This window comes from Ranitomeya imitator, chromosome 4 (assembly GCF_032444005.1).
Source record: "Ranitomeya imitator isolate aRanImi1 chromosome 4, aRanImi1.pri, whole genome shotgun sequence".
In the NCBI taxonomy this organism is placed as follows: domain Eukaryota; kingdom Metazoa; phylum Chordata; class Amphibia; order Anura; family Dendrobatidae; genus Ranitomeya; species Ranitomeya imitator.
This window is the reverse complement of record NC_091285.1, coordinates 720,641,031-720,661,217: the sequence shown is the minus strand read 5'-3', so window position 1 is coordinate 720,661,217 and position 20,187 is coordinate 720,641,031. Positions and strand designations below refer to the sequence as shown.

At 48.5% G+C, this 20,187-nt stretch overlaps 1 protein-coding gene across 5 annotated transcripts in view; it reads left to right on the top strand.

The window, feature by feature from the left end:
• NLGN2 (neuroligin 2) overlaps nt 1-20,187 on the top strand; it is a 250,363-nt gene that overhangs the window by 83,146 nt on the left and 147,030 nt on the right. For all 5 annotated transcript variants that reach the window (XM_069767582.1, XM_069767579.1, XM_069767580.1 and 2 more), the window contains exon 2: nt 2,688-3,606. In XM_069767582.1, coding sequence (XP_069623683.1) covers nt 3,189-3,606 — 418 coding nt within the window. In that variant the 5' untranslated portion in view covers nt 2,688-3,188. The remainder of the gene's footprint in view (nt 1-2,687; nt 3,607-20,187) is intronic.

The window sequence follows — 20,187 nt, the reverse complement described above, 5'->3', positions numbered from 1 at the left end:
CCATTGTATCCCTCCTTACTCCCCTCCATTTCCCTCTCGATCTCCTGTACCCATTGTATCTATCCTTACTCTCCTCCATTTCCCTCTCGATCTCGTTTACCCATTGCATCCCACCTTACTCTCCTCCATTTCCCTCTCGATCTCCTTTACCCGTTGTATCTCTCCTAACTCCCCTCCATTTCCCTCTCGATCTCCTTTACCCATTGTATCCCTCCTTACTCTCCTCCATTTCCCTCTCGATCTCGTTTACCCATTGCATCCCACCTTACTCTCCTCCATTTCCCACTCGATCTCCTGTACCCATTGCATCCCTCCTTACTCTCCTCCATTTCCCTCTCGATCTCCTTTACCCGTTGTATCTCTCCTTACTCCCCTCCATTTCCCTCTCGATCTCCTGTACCTATTTTATCCCTCCTTACTCTCCTCCATTTCCCTCTCGATCTCCTTTACCCGTTGTATCTCTCCTAACTCCCCTCCATTTCCCTCTCGATCTCCTTTACCCATTGTATCTCTCCTTACTCCCCTCCATTTCCCTCTCGATCTCCTGTACCTATTTTATCCCTCCTTACTCTCCTCCATTTCCTTCTCGATCTCCTTTACCCATTGTATCTCTCCTTACTCTCCTCCATTTCCCTCTCGATCTCCTGTACCCATTGTATCCCTCCTTACTCTCCTCCATTTCCCTCTCGATCTCATGTACCCATTTTATCCCTCCTCGCCCTCCTCCCTTTCTCCCTCAGTCTCCCTCACATTCACTAATTATAAGTTTGTTACTATAATTGTCGGATTCCAAACTATAAACAGAAGGAACAGTTTAATTAAATAAATGATCCTGTTCATTACGATCTGGAAAAACGGTCTGAAAAGGAAGAGTGAGGGGGGAAGGGAAGGAGACAAGCCAGCGGCTAGGTAGGGGGCGGCTGATGTAGAGGTTCATGACGGATTGTGCGGAGACGGAGGTTTCCATATTGATGTCTCCAGCAGTGAGATTTCAATCTAACGAGAACAAGAAGCACCTAAAAAAAAAATCCTATCAGAGCTGAAAAAATAAAAATTGTCTTATCGAGGATTCCTCAGGGTGATGTCTGGTTAGTTCATGTGACAGGGAAAATTAAGTCTAGTTCCACTTCGGCATAAGGAGGGTTGCAGGGTTGAGAACATGAGGAGAATACCACATAAAAGGCAAATGATGAATCACAGCAAACAATGAATAAGACCACCAGAAATGAGGTACAGGATGGTGGTACTAGTGGTCAGAGAATCGGTATATACTCAGGCACAAGGTAATTCAGTGCAGTGCAATAGTATGTTATATACTGGTGATGATAGGTACTGTGAATACAATAGGTATGCACACCAGGACACCACGAGGAAGTACTGAGGATAGACAGGACGCACAAGATTAGTATGCAGTAGTGGGCACGCAGTGTGGAGAGTGCCATTGCATATACATGTCACAAATGTGCAAGTTAACAGTGCAGTCAAAATATATAGATCATAGAGGGGTATGGAGATGGGAGGTTACCTAGTGGTGAGCTGTACTAGTGCAGCACGTACCCTGACATGCGTTTCGGCCTGTGTCCTTCGTCAGGAGGGGCGTAGGGTGCTGGGCAAGAGAGAGGAACACCGGGGATCGAAAAGGAAGAAGGATACAGGGTACTGGAAAACCATAGAAACTAGGGGTACTGGTAAAAGGAGAAGGGCGTAGGGTGCCGGGCAAGAAAGAGAGACACTGGGTATCGGTAAAGGAAGAAGGATACAGGGTACTGGAAAACCATAGATACTAGGGGTACTGGTAAAAGAAGGGCGTAGGGTGCCGAGCAAGAAAGAAAGACACTGGGTGTCGGTAAAGGAAGAGGGATACAGGGTACCATAAAAGTTTAGGAATGAAGGGTACTGGTGAAAGCAGAAGGGCGTAGGGTGCCGGGCAAGAGAGAGGGACACCGGGTATCGGCAAAGGAAGAGTGATACAGGGTACCATAAAAGTTTAGGAATGAAGGGTACTGGTGAAAGGAAAAGGGCGTATGGTGCCGGGCAAGAGAGAGAGACACCGGGTATCGGTAAAGGAAGAGGGATACAAGGTACTGGAAGAGCATAGGAACTAGGGGTGCTTCTAAAAGGAGAAGGGAGTAGTGTGCGAGGCAAGAGAGAGGGACACCGTGTATCGGTAAAGGAAGAAGGATACAAGGTACTGGAAAAGCATAGGAACTAGGGGTGCTTATAAAAGGAGAAGGGAGTAGGGTGCGAGGCAAGAGAGAGGGACACTGTGTATCGGCAAAGGAAGAGGGATACAGGGTACCAGAAAAGCATAGGAATGAAAGACACTGGTAAAAGAAGAAGGGCGTAGGGTGCCGGGCAAGAGAGAGGGAAACTTGATATTGGTAAAGGGAGAAGGATACAGGGTACCAGAAAAGCATAGGAACGAAGGGTACTGGTAAAGGGAGAAGAGTACAGGGTGCTGGGCAAGAGAGATGGACACCGGGTATCTGTAAATGAAGAAGGATACAGGGTAGAGGATAAGTATAGGAACGAAGGGTACTAGTAAAGGGAGAAGGTCACAGGGTACCGGTCAAGAGAGACGGACACAGGGTACTGGTAAAGACTGAAGGTCGCAGATTACCGGGCTGGGAGGTAATTTCCTACCAGTCTTCTTCATTCTGTTGAGTTGTCCTGTTGTCTCTTCCCAGGTTCTTCAATGTGGCACTCGAGGAGATCTGGTGGTAGCTCCTTGCCCTGCGCCTGGGTCAGAGATGGAACGTAACAGAGTGGCGGCCCCTTCTCCCATCCTACAGATGTCCGCTTCTCTTCTGTCTCTTCCTTCTTCTACACCGTCCTTGTTCCTATAGAGAGGCGACTCTTTCTTCCTTAGGAGCGGGGACATCTGTGGTCCCCGTCATGTACGTCGCTTTTCTCCTATGGTTGTGACCCGAATCCATCGCCCTGTACCCTGACAGATTTACATGATTCTTGCCAAATTGGATCTTACTTTTTTTTTTTCCTGTTTTTCCATTTTTTTAGAACTTCTACAGATTTGATCTACCATTGACCCTTTTAGGGTAAATTTCTCTTTACGTATCTTTGGTTACAACACTTTTTTTCTTTTGGCATCAGCACCTGAGCCACTTTTCTTCTGAAAGATTTATTTCTCCTGGCCCAAGAATCTCCATCAATTGGTCGCATTTTTCCTGATGGCGCCAGATCTTCGAGCTCCACTGATGCTGTGGCTCCTGGCCGCGTATCCTGCGGAGGGCCAGAAAGTGGACGAAAAATACCCCGTAGTGAACACCAACTATGGAAAACTGCGCGGAGTGAAAAAAGATCTAAACAACGAGATCTTGGGCCCGGTGGTGCAATACTTGGGGATTCCTTACGCCACCCCTCCGATAGGGGAACGGAGGTTCCAGCCACCTGAGGCTCCGGCATCCTGGACGGAAATAAGGAACGCTACAAGCTTTGCCCCTGTTTGTCCACAGAACCTACACGGAATGTTACCCGGGATTATGCTGCCCTTATGGTTCACCGAGAACATGGATGTGGTGGCGGGATACGTACAAAACCAGAGCGAAGACTGTCTGTACCTCAACGTCTACGTCCCCCTGGAAGACGGTGAGATTGTGTATGACTAAGATGTGCGCGAGATGGCGACATGTGTTACACGCCGGGCTCACACGCGACACACGGGGGAGAGGAGTGCACGGTGCAGAGGACGACGGACTGATACTGCCCCTACTGATAGTATACAGACCCCCAACATCAGATAGGTCGGGGTAATGTATGTGGGTGACGGCCAATAAGAAGGCAAAAGGCAGATTCTGTATGTGCCCGAGGGCAGCCACCATATCCAGCCTATAGTGACGGTATACAGTGTGTACATGACGGCGAGTATACGGTTCTACATAGTGACGGTATACAGTGTACACATGACGGCGAGTATACGGCTCTACATAGTGACGCAATACAGTGTACACATGACAGTGAGTATATGGCTCTACATAGTGACGGTATACAGTGTACACATGGTGATGAGTATACGGCTCTACATAGTGACGGTATACAGTGTACACATGTTGATGAGTATACGGCTGTGTATAGTGTAAGAGGTTTGCAGTAGTAGTGGGTGTACAGACAGGTGTATATACTGTACAAGTCCCCAACTCTTCCCGACCCCGGGGGATCTCAGATAACGCTTCCCTATGTGTACGTATAGTCCCTTGGCCACATTTGGGCCACGTTGTCCTTCGTTTTCCAGACAAGGGTCACACATATATATAATATATATAATACACAGGGCACAGAGACGATTTATGGTTTTACAGATAAAAGTGAAATGGTTTCAGCAATCTCTGGTTACCTGGAAAATACAGAACATCCTTAAAGGGTAATTCCCAAAGTAATAAAGGGGCGCTGGTATTCTCTAGCCACCTATTAGACTGTAGCTGTGACATTTAGGCCAGAGCACCATTTCCAGAGAACCCCTGTAAGGAAAACCACAACCACGAGAGGACCGGGGGATACAGATATCATCCCGCCACCACCAATCTGTGACAGAGCTTATACAGCTCTCTGGCGTCCCCCTTACCCTCAGGTCATTCAGGGAACTGCACCTAGGATAAGTTGTCGCCGGAGAGGTTGCCCTGTTACGTACTGGTTATCGGGGCACTCTGCAGTGAGGGCGGTATATATACCACCAGTCCCAGGTCGGGGATATATGTATAAACCTCCGGTCCGTCACTGCTAGGATCCCCCAATAAGACCAGAACGGTATGCTGCCACCAGTTCCTCGGTAGATATAGGCCCGTTGCACTAAGCTTATATCGGGTCAGAAACCAACCCCAGGTAGTGTATAAGAACTAGCTGGACTCACGGATGTGGGAAATCGGGATTCGAGATCAAAGAGCAGCCCAAAATTAATTGATATTTTAATTGCCGAAAGGCGCACTAGAAACTACAAATATATACAGGGTAATATACAGAGATTATATCCAGAAGTACAGATAAAAGTAGGGTACAGGTTGGGGATAGTAGTTAGCTGTATGTGTCACGTTACCGTGCCTTATAGCATGTGGCACCAGGGAAGTGCTGAGTCCACAGGAACTTCCTTAGTTCCTGGTCCGTCTCCACATGTAACCTGACATGGCTTCCATGGCAGAACAAAGACGGGGCTGAAAGTGTGTAGCTAGCTTTTAACCCTTAGCTCACCCCCTCCCATATTTGCCACCGCCCCTCTGGGTTGGACTGAATTCTCCTCCCTTGACCTCCTAGCTGAAATAATACCCAGTATCTGGAATGGTTCTGAACTTCCCTGTGGGAGGTCCAAACAGGATGACTGACGTCTCAACAGGTTCTTTGGTTCTGGAGAGCCAGTCTCGATAACTCAGAATCCTGGACAGCTAGAGAGATATGAGACGTGAGGGTGCATGCAGGGGGCTCCCAGGATTTTGGTGGTAGATCGGACATAACCCTGAGATGCTCGGTACTCTCATAATTCATCTCTAGATATCGGTGACGCAGGTTGTGGCTTTCATGGTACTTTCATAATTCATCTCTGGGAGTCGGTGATGATCGGTCTAGAGTCTGCTTTGATGTTGGCCGCCTTGCACAAAAGACAGCAGGGGGTCTCAGCTCTACTCCTCTGTGCCTTCATTAACACGTGGCCTCTAATTCTCTGGCCAAATGGCAAAAGTCCTGCTCTGGTGGGAATCTGTGTGCTTTTCCCAAGGGTGGGGCCCACATTTCCGGAGTGGAGGGAGATCTGGGTAATCTATGGGGCCTGAATTCATAAATCCAAAATGGAGTCTCCCTCGTCCCTCACACCCCCCATCTCAGGTTTCTGGGGGTCTCAGTGGTCCAACCTCCTAAGGAAAGGGATAACATCATAGCAACAACCCTTGCGGGATCCTGTGGGACAGTCCTGATTTGGGGGGGACGGATCAGCTGCCCTGGGAGGTCAGTACAATGTCCCGACTTCCCCTCACTGTGCAGTGTGTCTCCTGCCATCTTCACGGTACGTCTTCCTCCTCTCCTGATCCGGGCCGGACACTTCCTGTTCTCTACAGAGACCCCCAGCTGATGACTGGAGGCCAGAGAATACAGGAGGCGTCCGGGGAACGTTCCGCATGTGACGGAGCAGGGTGTTCGGTGTCCTTACAGGCACATTGTGCTGGTACCAGCAGACCCTGCTCCATTCTCCAGACCATTTCTATCTCCTTATGTAATAAGGGGAAAATTACAGATATTTTTCTTCCTATAAAAATAATGATAAATAATTTCACTAATCTCATTTTTACTGCACCAATTAACAAATAATAGACTCATTAGTGTCCCTGTAATGGCAACGACCCACACAACACAGCGAGCAGATTATTTATGGCGATCGATAAATGATGGGAAAAGATGGGGAGACTGATTTTCTCCATGAAACCCATAAAAATGTAACGCTGAGGCCGTGTTCACAGAAAGTGTAAATGCTGCATGGAAAGTCTGCTCGGTTTATCTGTCCAAATAAAGTGGATGTGATTACATGAGACCTGTGAGTGCTCCGCCCCCTGTGGGTCCAAAGACCCCACCCTCTTCACATCTAAAGACTCCACCTTTTGTGCTCCTAAAGGCTCCGCCTCCTTTGTGTCTAAAGACTCCACCCCTTTGTGTAGAAAGACTCCGCCCTCTGTACATTTAAAGACTCCGCTCCCTGTGGTCTAAAGACTCCATCCCTTGTAATCTGTTCGTGTAAACATTCCACCCAGGGGTCTCCCCATGGAGTTATACTGGTGAGGGGTCTGCTGAGAGTTATAATGGTGAGGGGTCTGCCCATGGAGTTATACTGGTGAGGGGTCTGCTGAGAGTTATAATGGTGAGGGGTCTGCCCATGGAGTTATACTGGTGAGGGGTCTGCTGAGAGTTATAATGGTGAGGGGTCTCCCCATGGAGTTATACTGGTGAGGGGTCTGCTGAGAGTTATACTGGTGAGGGGTCTGCCCATGGAGTTATACTGGTGAGGGGTCTGCTGAGAGTTATAATGGTGAGGGGTCTGCCCATGGAGTTATACTGGTGAGGGGTCTGCTGAGAGTTATAATGGTGAGGGGTCTCCCCATGGAGTTATACTGGTGAGGGGTCTGCTGAGAGTTATAATGGTGAGGGGTCTGCCCATGGAGTTATACTGGTGAGGGGTCTGCTGGGAGTTATACTGGTGAGGGATCTGCCCGTGGAGTTATACTGGTGAGGGGTCTGCTGGTGAGATTATACTGGTGAGGGGTCTGCTAGTGGGGTTATACTGGTGAGGGGCTTGCTGGGAGTTATAATGGTGAGGGGTCTGCTGGTGGGGTTATACTGGTGAGGGGTCTGCCCGTGGAGTTTTATTGGTGAGGGGTCTGCTGAGAGTTATAATGGTGAGGGGTCTGCTAGTGGGGTTATACTTGTGAGGGATCTGCTGGTGGGGTTATACTGGTGAGGGGTCTGCTGCTGGAGTTATAATGTTGAGAAGTCTGCTGGTGGAGTTATATTGGTGAGGGGTCTGCTGGGAGTTATTAAGGTGATTTCTGCTGGTGGAGTTATAATGGTGAGGGGTCAGTAGGTGAGGCTATACTGGTTAGGGGTCAGTAGGTGGGGTTATACCGGTGAAGGGCAGTAGTTGAGGTTATACTGGTGAGGGGTCAGTAGGTGAGCTTATACTGGTGAGGGGTCAGTAGGTGGGGTTATACCGGTGAGGGGTCAGTAGGTGGGGTTATACCTGTGAGGGGTCAGTAGGTTGGGTTATACTGGTGAGGGGTCAGTAGGTGGGGTTATACCATGAGGGGTCTGAAGGTGAGGTTATACTGGTGAGGGGTCAGTAGGTGGGGCTATACTGATGAGGGGTCAGTAGGTGGGGTTATTATTATTATTATTATTATTATTATTATTATACATTTTTATAGCGCCATTTATTCCATGGCGCTTTACATGTGAATACGGGGCAAATATAGACAAATACATTAAACATGAGCAGATAACAAGGCACACGAGTACATAAGGAGGGAGGACCCTGCCCGCGAGGGCTCACAGTCTGCAGGGGGTGGGTGAGGATACACTAGGAGAGGGAAGAGCTGGCTGTACGGCTGTTCAGTAGGTTGAGGATCACTGCAGGCTGTAGGCTTGTCGGAAGAGATGAGTCTTCAGGTTCTTTTTGAAGGTTTCTATGGTAGGCGCAAGTCTGATGTGTTGGGGTAGAGAGTTCCAGAGTATGGGGGAAGCACGGGAGAAGTCTTGGATGCGGTTATGGGAAGAAGAGATGAGAGGGGAGTAGAGAAGGAGGTCTTGGGAGGATCGGAGGTCGCGTGTAGGTAGGTACCGGGAGACCATGTCACAGATGTATGGAGGAGACAGGTTGTGGATGGCTTTGTATGTCAGTGTGAGGGTTTTGAACTGGAGTCTCTGGGCGATAGGAAGCCAGTGAAGGGCTTGACACAGGGGGGAGGCTGGGGAATAGCGGGGGGACAGGTGGATTAGTCGGGCAGCAGAGTGTAGGATGGATTGGAGTGGTGCCAGAGTGCTAGAGGGGAGTCCAGAGAGTAGGAGGTTGCAGTAGTCGAGGCGGGAGATGATAAGGGCATGCACTAGCGTTTATGCAGTGTTGCGGTCAAGGAAAGCACGGATCCGGGAAATATTTTTGAGTTTGAGACGACAGGAGGAGGCAAGGGCTTGGATATGTGGCTTGAAAGAGAGGGCAGAGTCGAGGATCACCCCGAGGCACCGGGCGTGTGGGACTGGGGATAGTGAGCAGCCATTGACATTGATGGATAGGTCTGGTGGAGGGGTAGAGTGAGATGGGGGAAAGATGATGAATTCTGTTTTGTCCATGTTCAGTTGTAGAAAGCGAGCAGAAAAGAAGGCTGAAATGGCAGACAGACAGTGCGGGATTTTGGTAAGCAAGGAGGAGAGGTCAGGTCCGGAGAGGTAGATCTGCGTGTCGTCAGCGTAGAGATGGTACTGCATACCGTGGGATTCTATGAGCTGTCCCAGGCCGAAAGTGTAGATGGAGAAGAGTAGGGGTCCTAGAACAGAGCCTTGAGGAACACCGACTGACAAGGGGCGAAGTGAGGAGGTGGTGTGGGGGAGGGAGACACTGAATGTTCGGTCTGTCAGATATGACGAGATCCAGGAAAGGGCCAAGTCTGTGATGCCAAGGGATGAGAGGATTTGTAGCAAAAGGGAGTGGTCTACAGTGTCAAAGGCAGAAGACAAGTCCAGGAGAAGGAGGACAGAGTAGTGTCGCTTGCTCCTGGCAGTTAGTAGGTCATTGGTGACTTTAGTTAGGGCAGTTTCAGTTGAGTGATGGGAACGGAAGCCTGATTGTAACCGATCAAAGAGGGAGCAGGAGGAGAAGTGGGAGGACAGTTCAAGATGGACGTGTTGCTCCAGCAATTTGGAGGCATAAGGGAGAAGAGATATTGGGCGATAGCTAGACACAGAGGATGGGTCGAGGGAGGGCTTTTTGAGGATGGGTGTGATCTTGGCATGCTTGAAGGATGAGGGAAAGACACCTGTTGTGAGTGAGAGGTTGAAGAGGTGTGTTAGGGTTGGGATGAAGACCGTGGAAAGGTTAGGGATGAGGTGGGACGGGAGCGGGTCAAGCGTGCAGGTGGTGAGGTGTGATCTTGACAGGAGGGTGGAGAGCTGATCTTCTGTCATGGTGGAGAAGCTGGTTTTGGAGGAGCAGGGTTGAGCAGCTAAGAGGGGCAGTGGGCGCTGTGGGCCAAAGCTTTCTCTGATCGTATCGATCTTCTGTTTAAAGAAAGAGGCGAAGTCATCAGCAGAAATGAGGGGGGAGGGAGGAGGTGCGGGGGGACGGAGTAGAGAATTGAAAGTGTTGAAAAGCTGTTTAGGGTTGTGGGACAGGGAGGATATGAGGGATGAGAAGTAAGTTTGTTTTTCGGCAGTGAGCGCAGACTTGAAGCTGGCGAGGGACTGCTTGTATGCAGTGAAGTGGTCGGCAGAGTGGGATCGCTTCCATCTCCGCTCAGCAATCCTGGAAGCCCGTCTCAATTCTTTGGTCAGGCTGGTCAGCCAGGGCTGCCTGTTAATTGTACGAGTTTTACTATGCATGAGTGGGGTGGCCAAATCGAGTGTTGTTGTTATTGTGGTGTTATAAAAAGTGGCAGCAGCATCTGTGTCATGAAGGGAGGCTATGTCTGTGAGAGGGAGAAGGGACTCAGAGAGTGATTGTAAGTTGAGATGTTTGAGATTTCTGCGAGGGTGAGTGAGTTTGTGGAGTGGGGGTTGCACACTAGGAGAGGAGAGGGACGAGAATGTCAGTAGGTTGTGGTCAGACAGGGGGAGGGGTGTGTTAGTGAGGTTAGTAAGGGAGCAGAGGCGGGTGAAGATGAGGTCCAGCGTGTGGCCATCTTTGTGAGTGGCCTCAGAGGACCATTGAGTGAGGCCAAAGGAGGCAGTCAGTGATAAAAGTTTAGAGGTAGCTGAGGTGAAAGTGTCAATGGGGACATTGAAATCACCCATGATGATAGTGGGGATGTCAACAGAGAGGAAATGAAGTAGCCAGGTGGTGAAGTGGTCGAGAAAGGTGGAGATGGCTAGTTCTGGGGGGCGGTAGATGACAGCCAGCTGGAGGTTGGAGGGGGAATAGATGCGGACAGAGTGCACCTCAAACGAGGGAAGAGTAGCGGAGGGTGGTAGCGGGATTGGAGTAAAGGAGCAGGTGTCGGACAGGAGCAAGCCAACTCCTCCACCGCGTTTGTTGCTGGGGCGAGGGGTGTGAGAGAGGTGGAATCCGCCATAGGAGAGCGCAGCTGGAGAGGCCGAGTCAGAGGGGGTGAGCCAGGTTTCAGTGAGGCCGAGGAAGGAGAGTTTGTTGGTGATGAAGAGGTCATGGATAAATGGCAGTTTGTTGCAGATGGAGCGTGCGTTCCATAGTGCTCCAAGTAGGGGGAGTGGGGGCTGGATGAATGGGTATGAGGTTGTCGTGGTTGGGAAAACGTGCGGAGGATCGTGGCAGGGGGTTAGAAACGAGTGTGGGGATGAATTGGGGAGGGCCGGGATTTGGGGATATGTCACCAGCAATGAGGAGTAACAGACAGATCATTAGAAGGTGGGAGCAGGATAGGACATGATGTGGCCGTGTGTGTCTGGAGAAAAAGGATTGTATGTGGAGGAACAGTTCTGAGGGGAAGGTGAGATGGCTGGGGAGTATGGAGGAAGAAATGACTAGTTCCTTACTAGGAGGAGGGATTGCAGGAGATTGTAAGAAGGAAAGTAGTATGGGGGTGAAAGAGAAAAGAAACCGAAACATTGTAGTGGTTGGTGTTCTGTTACCTTCCAGTCAATTCCAGGGGGTCTGAAGGTGAGGTTATACTGGTGAGGGGTCAGTAGGTGGGGCTATACTGATGAGGGGTCAGTAGGTGGGGTTATACCGGTGAAGGGCAGTAGTTGAGGTTATACTGGTGAGGGATCAGTAGGTGGGGCTATACTGGTGAGGCGTCAGTAGGTGGGGTTATTCCGGTGAGGGGTCTGCAGTTGGGGTTATTCCGGTGAGGGATCAGTAGATGGGGTTATTCCGGTGAGGGGTCTGAAGTTGGGGTTATTCTGGGGAGGGATCAGTAGGTGGGGCTATACTGGTGAGGGGTCAGTAGGTGGGGCTATACTGGTGAGGGGTCAGTAGGTGGGGCTATACTGGTGAGGGGTCAGTAGGTGGGGTTATACCGGTGAAGGGTCAGTAGTTGAGGTTATACTGGTGAGGGGTCAGTAGGTGGGGCTATACTGGTGAGGGGTCAGTAGGTGGGGCTATACTGGTGAGGGGTCAGTAGGTGGGGCTATACTGGTGAGGGGTCAGTAGGTGGGGTTATTCCGGTGAGGGATCAGTAGATGGGGTTATACTGGTGAGGAGTTAGTAGGTGAATGGTGTACTGGTGGGCATTATACTGGTGGAGTTACACTTGTGAGGGGTCTTCTATCTCACTGTCAGTCGGTGGGTGGAACTGGATCTTGCCCTCTTGTCTCCACCATTAGGATCCATTCAGTCCCTCATCCCCTTGTTGGCCTGTTCTCCAGGCAGATACTGATGGCTGCTCGTCCTCATACAGTTGTCTCGGGCTTGTGAGTGGCTGCCCGGCCCTGACCCCATACGTGGTCCCTTAGATGATCAGATGTCCACCACGTTGGCAGAGCTACTGTCGCTCCTGGATGCCCAGGTTCTACAGTAGCAGTCAGTCTTGCATTTCTAGGTGGTGACTGCTGGGCAGGGCAGGTGATAGGCTCATAGAATGCCTCCTTATGGTAAGAGTTGCGATGGCGATGTGTGGCTCGATGAGATCTGCGGAGACGTGTGGCCCAGTGGTAAATCTGATTCTTGTAGATTATTCTGGTGGCTCTAGCACTTGTTAATGGCGGCTGTGAGACCCCACCGTCACCTGCTGTGGTGCTGCCGTATACTTTCAGTGAATAATGCTCATTATTGTACTGGCATGGCTAGTATTGCCGTCAGTCTGATGGTGGGCACACTGGGCCCCTGAAATGAGTAGTTAGTTCTGCTCCTGTCTTGGTCACTTGTTGTGTAATCACGCCATGGCGTTTCCCTTCTACTTTATGTCTCTGCTGACCACACTTCTTCAGATCCGGGCCCTCTCCTGAGACCTGAGCACATATTAATCGCCATCTTCACCAGTGTGCCCAGACTCATCCTACCTGTGTCCAGGTGAAACTAAGGTGGACGCTCATGTTCTTCATGACCCATGAGATGTCTGGTAGTGTCAGTGTCAGGGGCTTGAGGGGATGTGCAGCAGCTGTGACAGACCCCACAAGCCCCGTCATCTGCTGAATTACAGCGCCAGTCCTCCAGTCTTTCCAGCTCATATGTTCCCAGTTTGCGGCATCATCTCGCAGCACTGCATGTCCACTGACCGCATTCAGCAGCATTAATGGCTCTTTCAGCTGGAAACGTGTATTAGGGACCCGTTACAGTCCTGCAGCACGGAGGAGACCCACTCCACATTCTGCTTCCAAATGAGTTGGGACTAATTATGAAGAGTTAAAGCCCCAGGGATCTCGCTCGCTGTGAGGTCGTAGCAGCTGCTCTGGAGGCCGTAGGGACTAACACTCCATTGGGTAATATTCCGCGATGAGTAATGAATCCTCCTATATCATCTTCTCCTAAGACCCAGATGGTCCTCTGCACCTAGACTCTTCCTTCCTGGAAGGTGGACTTAATCCTGAGGAGACATCATGGTCTGTGGATGATGCCATTGATAATTTGGTTAGCCTTATCAATATCATGTTTTTGCCTGAAAATGTCTGGTTGACTGCGGGGTTAGTGACCCTCATACCTGGGTCTCATCTTCAGACTCTTTTGCAGCGCTGTTATTATCCACAAATCTTCACCACTTCCATTAGAGAGGTGTGAAGCAGGAGTTCCGGTCTTTCCTGCAGGTGCCATCATCATTGTTTATCTTGGAAGATGATGGCATTTGTACAGAGATTAAGATCTAATAAGAAGACGGCAGGAGGCCACGTCCATGAGCCGATGACTTCTGCTAGTTCAGCATCTCCGAACACCTAATTCCTGGAGCTCTCCAGCTGATGATGATAAATGAAAAAGATTGTGGCTTTACTAAACCCGCAGGATCTCCTGGACTCTTTGAAGAATTCTCCTACTTCAGATCACTACATTTGAAAGATCAGTCCGCCACTGATGATCCCAGTTCTCCCATCACCCATAAAGAAAAACTCCCTGATTGCGATCCCAGATCAAGTCTGTCTATAAGGGATATGTTCTCATCATGGGTCACTTCTGTCGATCAGAGACATGTCCTCATTACGGGTCACTTCTATCCATCAGAGATCTGTCCTCATCACGGTCACTTCATCAGCGATCTGTCCTTATCATGTGTCACTTCTGTCCATCAGAGATCTGTCCTCATCATGGGTCACTTCTATCCACCAGAGATCTGTACTGATCATGGCTCACTTCTGTGCATCAGAGATCTGTTCTGATCACGGCCACTTCTGTCCATCAGAGATCTGTCATCATGGGTCATTTCTATCCACCAGAGACGTGTCCTCATCATGGGTCACTTATGTTCATCAGAACTGGGTCCTCTTCATGGGTTACTTCTGCCCACCAGAGATCTGTCCTAATCACAGGTCACTTCTGTTGACAAGAGATCCATCCTCATCACAGGTCAGTTCTGCCCATAAGAGATCTGTCCTGATCACGGTCACTTCTGTCCATCATAGATTTGTCCTCATCACGGTTCACTTCTGTCCATCAGAGATCTGTCCTGATCACAGTTCACTTCTGTCCATCAGAGATCTGTCCTAATCATGGGTCACTTCTGTCCATCATAGATTTGTCCTGATCACGGTTCACTTCTGTCCATCATAGATTTGTCCTGATCACGGTTCACTTCTGTCCATCAGAGATCTGTCCTAATCATGGGTCACTTCTGTCCATCATAGATTTGTCCTGATCACGGTTCACTTCTGTCCATCATAGATTTGTCCTGATCACGGGTCACTTCTGTCCATCAGAGATCTGTCCTGATCACGGTTCACTTCTGTCCATCAGAGATCTGTCCTGATCACGGTTCACTTCTGTCCATCAGAGATCTGTCTTGATCACGGTTCACTTCTGTCCATCAGAGATCTGTCCTGATCACGGTTCACTTCTGTCCATCTGAGATCTGTCTTGATCACGGTTCACTTCTGTCCATCAGAGATCTGTCTTGATCATGGGTCACTTCTGTCCATCAGAGATCTGTCTTGATCACGGGTCACTTCTGTCCATCAGAGATCTGTCCTAATCATGGGTCACTTCTGTCCATCATAGATTTGTCCTGATCATGGGTCACTTCTGTCCATCATAGATTTGTCCTGATCACGGTTCACTTCTGTCCATCAGAGATCTGTCCTGATCACGGGTCACTTCTGTCCATCAGAGATCTGTCCTGATCACGGTTCACTTCTGTCCATCAGAGATCTGTCCTGATCACGGTTCACTTCTGTCCATCAGAGATCTGTCCTGATCACGGGTCACTTCTGTCCATCAGAGATCTGTCCTGATCACGGGTCACTTCTGTCCATCAGAGATCTGTCCAATCATCTACTTTTTTCCTTGGGGCTCCATCAGTCATCTTGAAGGTCTTCCTCTTCTTTTGTGTTGTTCTTCTCCAGGGCCCCATCTCATGAGGCTCAGCATATGATAAAGCCTCTGCCTGCTCATTTTCCTTTAAGTGCAAACACAAAAACCAGCTGCATTTTAAATGCAGGAGGGGGATATCACACAGTGGTGGTCCACCCACAATTCAATAGGCCCCAACTCCATAACATTGCATAACAAAATAGGAGGACACGGAGTACATAAGTGCATATAAAACTTTTTGTAATTATATTTGTCTATCAAAAGAAATATGTATAAAAAACATTACAATACAAAAAACACATTCAGGGAAACAGAGATATTGAGGTCACTGCGTATAGTTGTATAACCATGGACTCGCACATGATATCACACAATCGCATGGATTCAGTGATATTATGTCAATGCACCAATACGGGGCAGAGAGGCACTAGGTCAGGCAGTCGTATCTATATATGTATTTGTATCAAAATGTGCATCATAATTCAAAAGACCGTGCCAAAACCTGATAAGGTGTATCCCACCTGAGGCATGAAGGTGCTGCAACCAGTGTCTATTACAAAATTGCACATACCCCGCACTCTACCCAGAAAGGGGAAAAAAAGGTGCCATAGTGCAGTGTGTCAGGGGAAGGTACCATTCCATGGAGCAAATGTATTTAGTTAAAGTAACTATATAATATATCTATAGCTCATCGGTCCTTACCCAGAAGCAAGACAGTGACCCGCTGGTCAGGTGAAGCAGTCCCGACGTACATTTCGCGGGCGTAGCGTCCCGCTTTCTCAAGGAAATGTGCTGCGTTGCATGCACAGGACCTTCTTAAGCCCCAGGTGACCGATCACGTGTTAGAAATTCACCAATCACAGTCGCATCAATGGCGCATGCACAGTGGACCCGGTAGGTCCTGGCATATGCTGAAAAGGCGTCCAGCGTCACTGCACGCACGCGGTGAGGTGCCCAGGCGAGTGCAGGAGGCAATTGGACGCCCAGCAGTACGCCAGACACCGCGAGTACCACCACGGATGCGCCCAGCCACGGATCACAAATATTTATAGCGATACACCCATGATAATAACATAGTTATTCCTATTGGAAAAGGCGTCTTCACAATCACAGATGCTCTTGGGTGATGTGATCTGACATGGTTAGTAGTAAGGGTCCATCCGGGGTACAGTATCACAGAAGGTATCTGTTACATCAGATGTGGTGTTAATGTCCGATAGGTACAACATATAAAAAAGTGGTCACACACTCTAAAAAAGAAGAGTAACAAAAAGCAGAGAATATACACGGATAATAATACTTCAATATGGGGAATTTCTGTCACAGGAAGGGAGAAAATGTCGATGTCTCATTAAGACCCCTCGGGATCACAGTATCCAGAATCATCATCCATTTGGTTTCCATCTGGGCCAGGATCTTCTTATTGTTACCTCCCCCCCCCCCCCCCCCGATACCAAGATGTAACACATCGATCCCCCTGACCATGAAAGTCCTAGCGTCACAGTTATGATATTGTAGGAAGTGGCGTGGAATGGTCTTAAGGTCACAGGGATCGGACACCTTCTTGGCTGCACCAATGTCCCACACTCTCACCCTCAGCTCCCTTGAGGTAAGGCAAATGTAAATTTTTGGACACCCACATGTGGCGTAATACATGACGTTAGTACTGCCACATGAGATCCATTGGCGTGTGTTAAAATCTCTCTTACCAATAGAGGACTGAAAGGTGGAGCAGCGCAGGACAATGGCGCAGGCAACACAATGGCCACATGGTATTGACTCAGGGGTGGGGCCTCAGGACCAAAATGGGTTCCTCGGGGTCGGTACATAATGACTCCAAACCAGTAAGTCCTTTAAACTCTTAGACCTCCTAGAGGTCATTAGGGGGAAGAATCCCAGCGCGGCGCCCAGGGAAGGCTCAGAACCCAATATGCCCCAATGTTTCTTAAGAATTTGGTGCATCTGTTCCCACTTCTGTCCATCAGAGATCTGTCCTGATCACAGGTCACTTATGTCCATCAAAGATCTGTGTTGATCACAGGTTACCTGTTCAGCAGAGAGCTGTCCTGATCACATGTCACTTCTGCTCATTAGAGATCTGCCCTAATCACAGGTCACTTCTGTTGACAAGAGATCCATCCTCATCACAGGTCAATTCTGTCCATAAGAGATCTATCCTGATCATGGGTCGATCTGTCCATCATAGACTTGTCCTGATCACGGGTCACTTCTGTCCATCAGAGATCTGTCCTCATCACGGGTCACTTCAGTCCATCAAAGATCTGTCCTCATGATGGGTCACTTCTGTCCTTCAGAGATCTGTCCTGATCACGGGTCACTTCAGTCCATCATAGATCTATCCTAATCACCGGTCACCTCTGTCCTTCAGAGATCAGTCCTGATCGTGTGTCACTGTCCATTAGAGATCTGTCCTGATCACGGATCACTTGTGTCCATCAGAGATCTGTCCTGATCACCGGTGACTTCTGTTCATCATAGATCTGCCCTGATCACAGGTCACTTACTGTATGTCCATCAAAGATCTGTCCTCATGACGGGTCACTTCTGTCCTTCAGAGATCTGTCCTGATCACGGGTCACTTCAGTCCATCATAGATCTATCCTAATCACCAGTCACCTCTGTCCTTCAGAGATCAGTCCTGATCGTGTGTCACTGTCCATTAGAGATCTGTCCTGATCACGGATCACTTGTGTCCATCAGAGATCAGTCCTGATCACGGGTCACTTCTGTCCGTCAGAGATCTGTCCTGATCACCGGTGACTTCTGTTCATCATAGATTTTCCCTGATCATGGGTCACTTACTGTATGTCCATCAAAGATCTGTCTTGAATCACAGTTGATCTGATCAGCAGAGATCTGTCCTGATCACATGTCACTTCTGCTCATTAGGGATCTGTCCTGATCACAGATGACTTCTGTTAATCAGTGATTTTCTCTCTCATCACAAGTCTCTTCCATCTGTCCAGGTTTGGTTTGGAGGCCCTCATCTGTGCAATAAGTTCTTGAGAATTGTCCAAACCATTTGTCACAGTGTTTTTTTTTTCCTCATAGGTAGATGTACCACATTTAGTTTTGGCCTTATGCTTCTTATATTCAGAGATCTTTTTGCTTTTTTAAATAATTCTAGGTGCAGGGACAATATTCTACAGAAGCGGAGGTCTTGAGCATACCAGCAGAATGTCAAGTGTAAGGGGCCTTCTACCTACCTGCTGCTGGGTTGGGAATATTTTCTTAGTCCCGATTTTTTCCACTGCTCTTCTTGTAATTTCCAGTGTTGGTCGAAGCCTTCTGCACACAAGGGTTTATCTCGTCTCGCTACGTTCTGATTAACATGTTCTAGATCTTACATGAACCTGAGACTCGGGTCCAGAGTTGGTGACCTCATCATGTAGGTTTCTTCCTCATTGTCATCTACTTTTTTCATCTTGTAGGTCTTCCTCTTCTTTTTAAAGCCTCTACCTGCTCATTTTCCTTTAAGTGCAGCCTGGTCTTGGAGAAGTGACTCTTCTCGGCTCATTTGGCAGCTCTTCTGGGGGGGCAGATATTCGTAGACAGACTCGTAGTTGCTTCGGAGTTGCGTTGGATGAATTCCTCCTTGCAGTGTTTTCCCCACAGCTCCTGGAGGTTTATTTTAATTACTGATTAGATTTCAGAAGTTTTCACCTAGAACCTCTGAGGAAGCTTCATGCCTCGGATCTGCTTAGGGGAGACCATCGTCTCATTGGAGCCTTCTCTGCTGAAATTCAACAATTGGGCATCTGACATGGGAGATAGACGCTCTCCTCCTGACAGTGATGTTCTGCAGATTATTACACCGCTGACCTCTCTGCAGATCATTGCTCTGTCCCCTCCACACCCCGACAGTGATATATTCTCCAGATGATTACATCCTTATTGATGTCCCCAGCTGTCGCCCCCAACATTAATATATTCATAGGGACACATCAGCACTCATCCTATTGATCTGGAGACATGGGGGCGGTGGATGGTAATCAGTCATTACAAGAATCGATCTGCTCTGCGAGGCTCAGCGGTGGCCCCCGAAACATCTAGCGTTATCAGGAGGGGCCCCAGTATTGATCACAGTCATATTTGTGCTGGAACATTATATACAGCACCTGTACATTCCACGCCCCCCGTATATATTATATACAGTGCCCTGAAAAAGTCTTCACACCTCGTGAACTTTCCTACATTTTTTCACATTACACCCAAAACCTTAAATATATTTAATGGCATTTTCTGTGATACAAGGTGTACTAATTATTTTACAAATATAAATCTGAGAACAGTGACTTGCATTTGTATTCTTCCCCCCAAGTGAATACTTTGTAGGACCACCTTTGTCTGCAGTTACTGTTGCTGTCTTTTTCAGTTTTATATTTTCAGAATAATTAGTACACCTCATATCATTTCCTTTACACGTCACAGAAAATCCCAATAAAATACATTTAAGGTTTTGGGTGTAATGTGAAAAAATGTGGTCACAGAGTGCGAAAACTTTTTCAGATTTTCAACCGCTGCCACCAATTTTCAGGGGAACAGTCGAGGAATCCTGCAGATATCCCACCGCTGCCACCAGTTGTCAGGTGAACAGCCAGAGAATCCTGCAGATATCCCACCACTGACAACAGTTGTCATTAACAGCCGGGGAATCCTGCAGATATCCCACCGCTGACAACAGTTGTCATTAACAGCACTCTTTTGCCCTTTGCCTCCAATCGTCAGGACAATTACGCAATTGACTGATGAGTGCTAGACGAGGCCGCAGCTGCTTCCACTACTAGACTGTTTATAGGGGAACTCGCAGCTAGCGTATGGTATATACACCTCCGATTCCATCACATGACATATGTACAACCCCTGACAAAAATGATGGAATCACCGGCCTTGGAGGATGTTCATTCAGTTGTTAAATTTTGTAGAAAAAAAGCAGAACACAGACATGGCACAAAACTAAAGGCATTTCAAATGTCAACTTTCTGGCTTTAAGAAACACTAAAAGAAATCAAGAACAAAAAATGTGGTAGTCAGTAATGGTTACT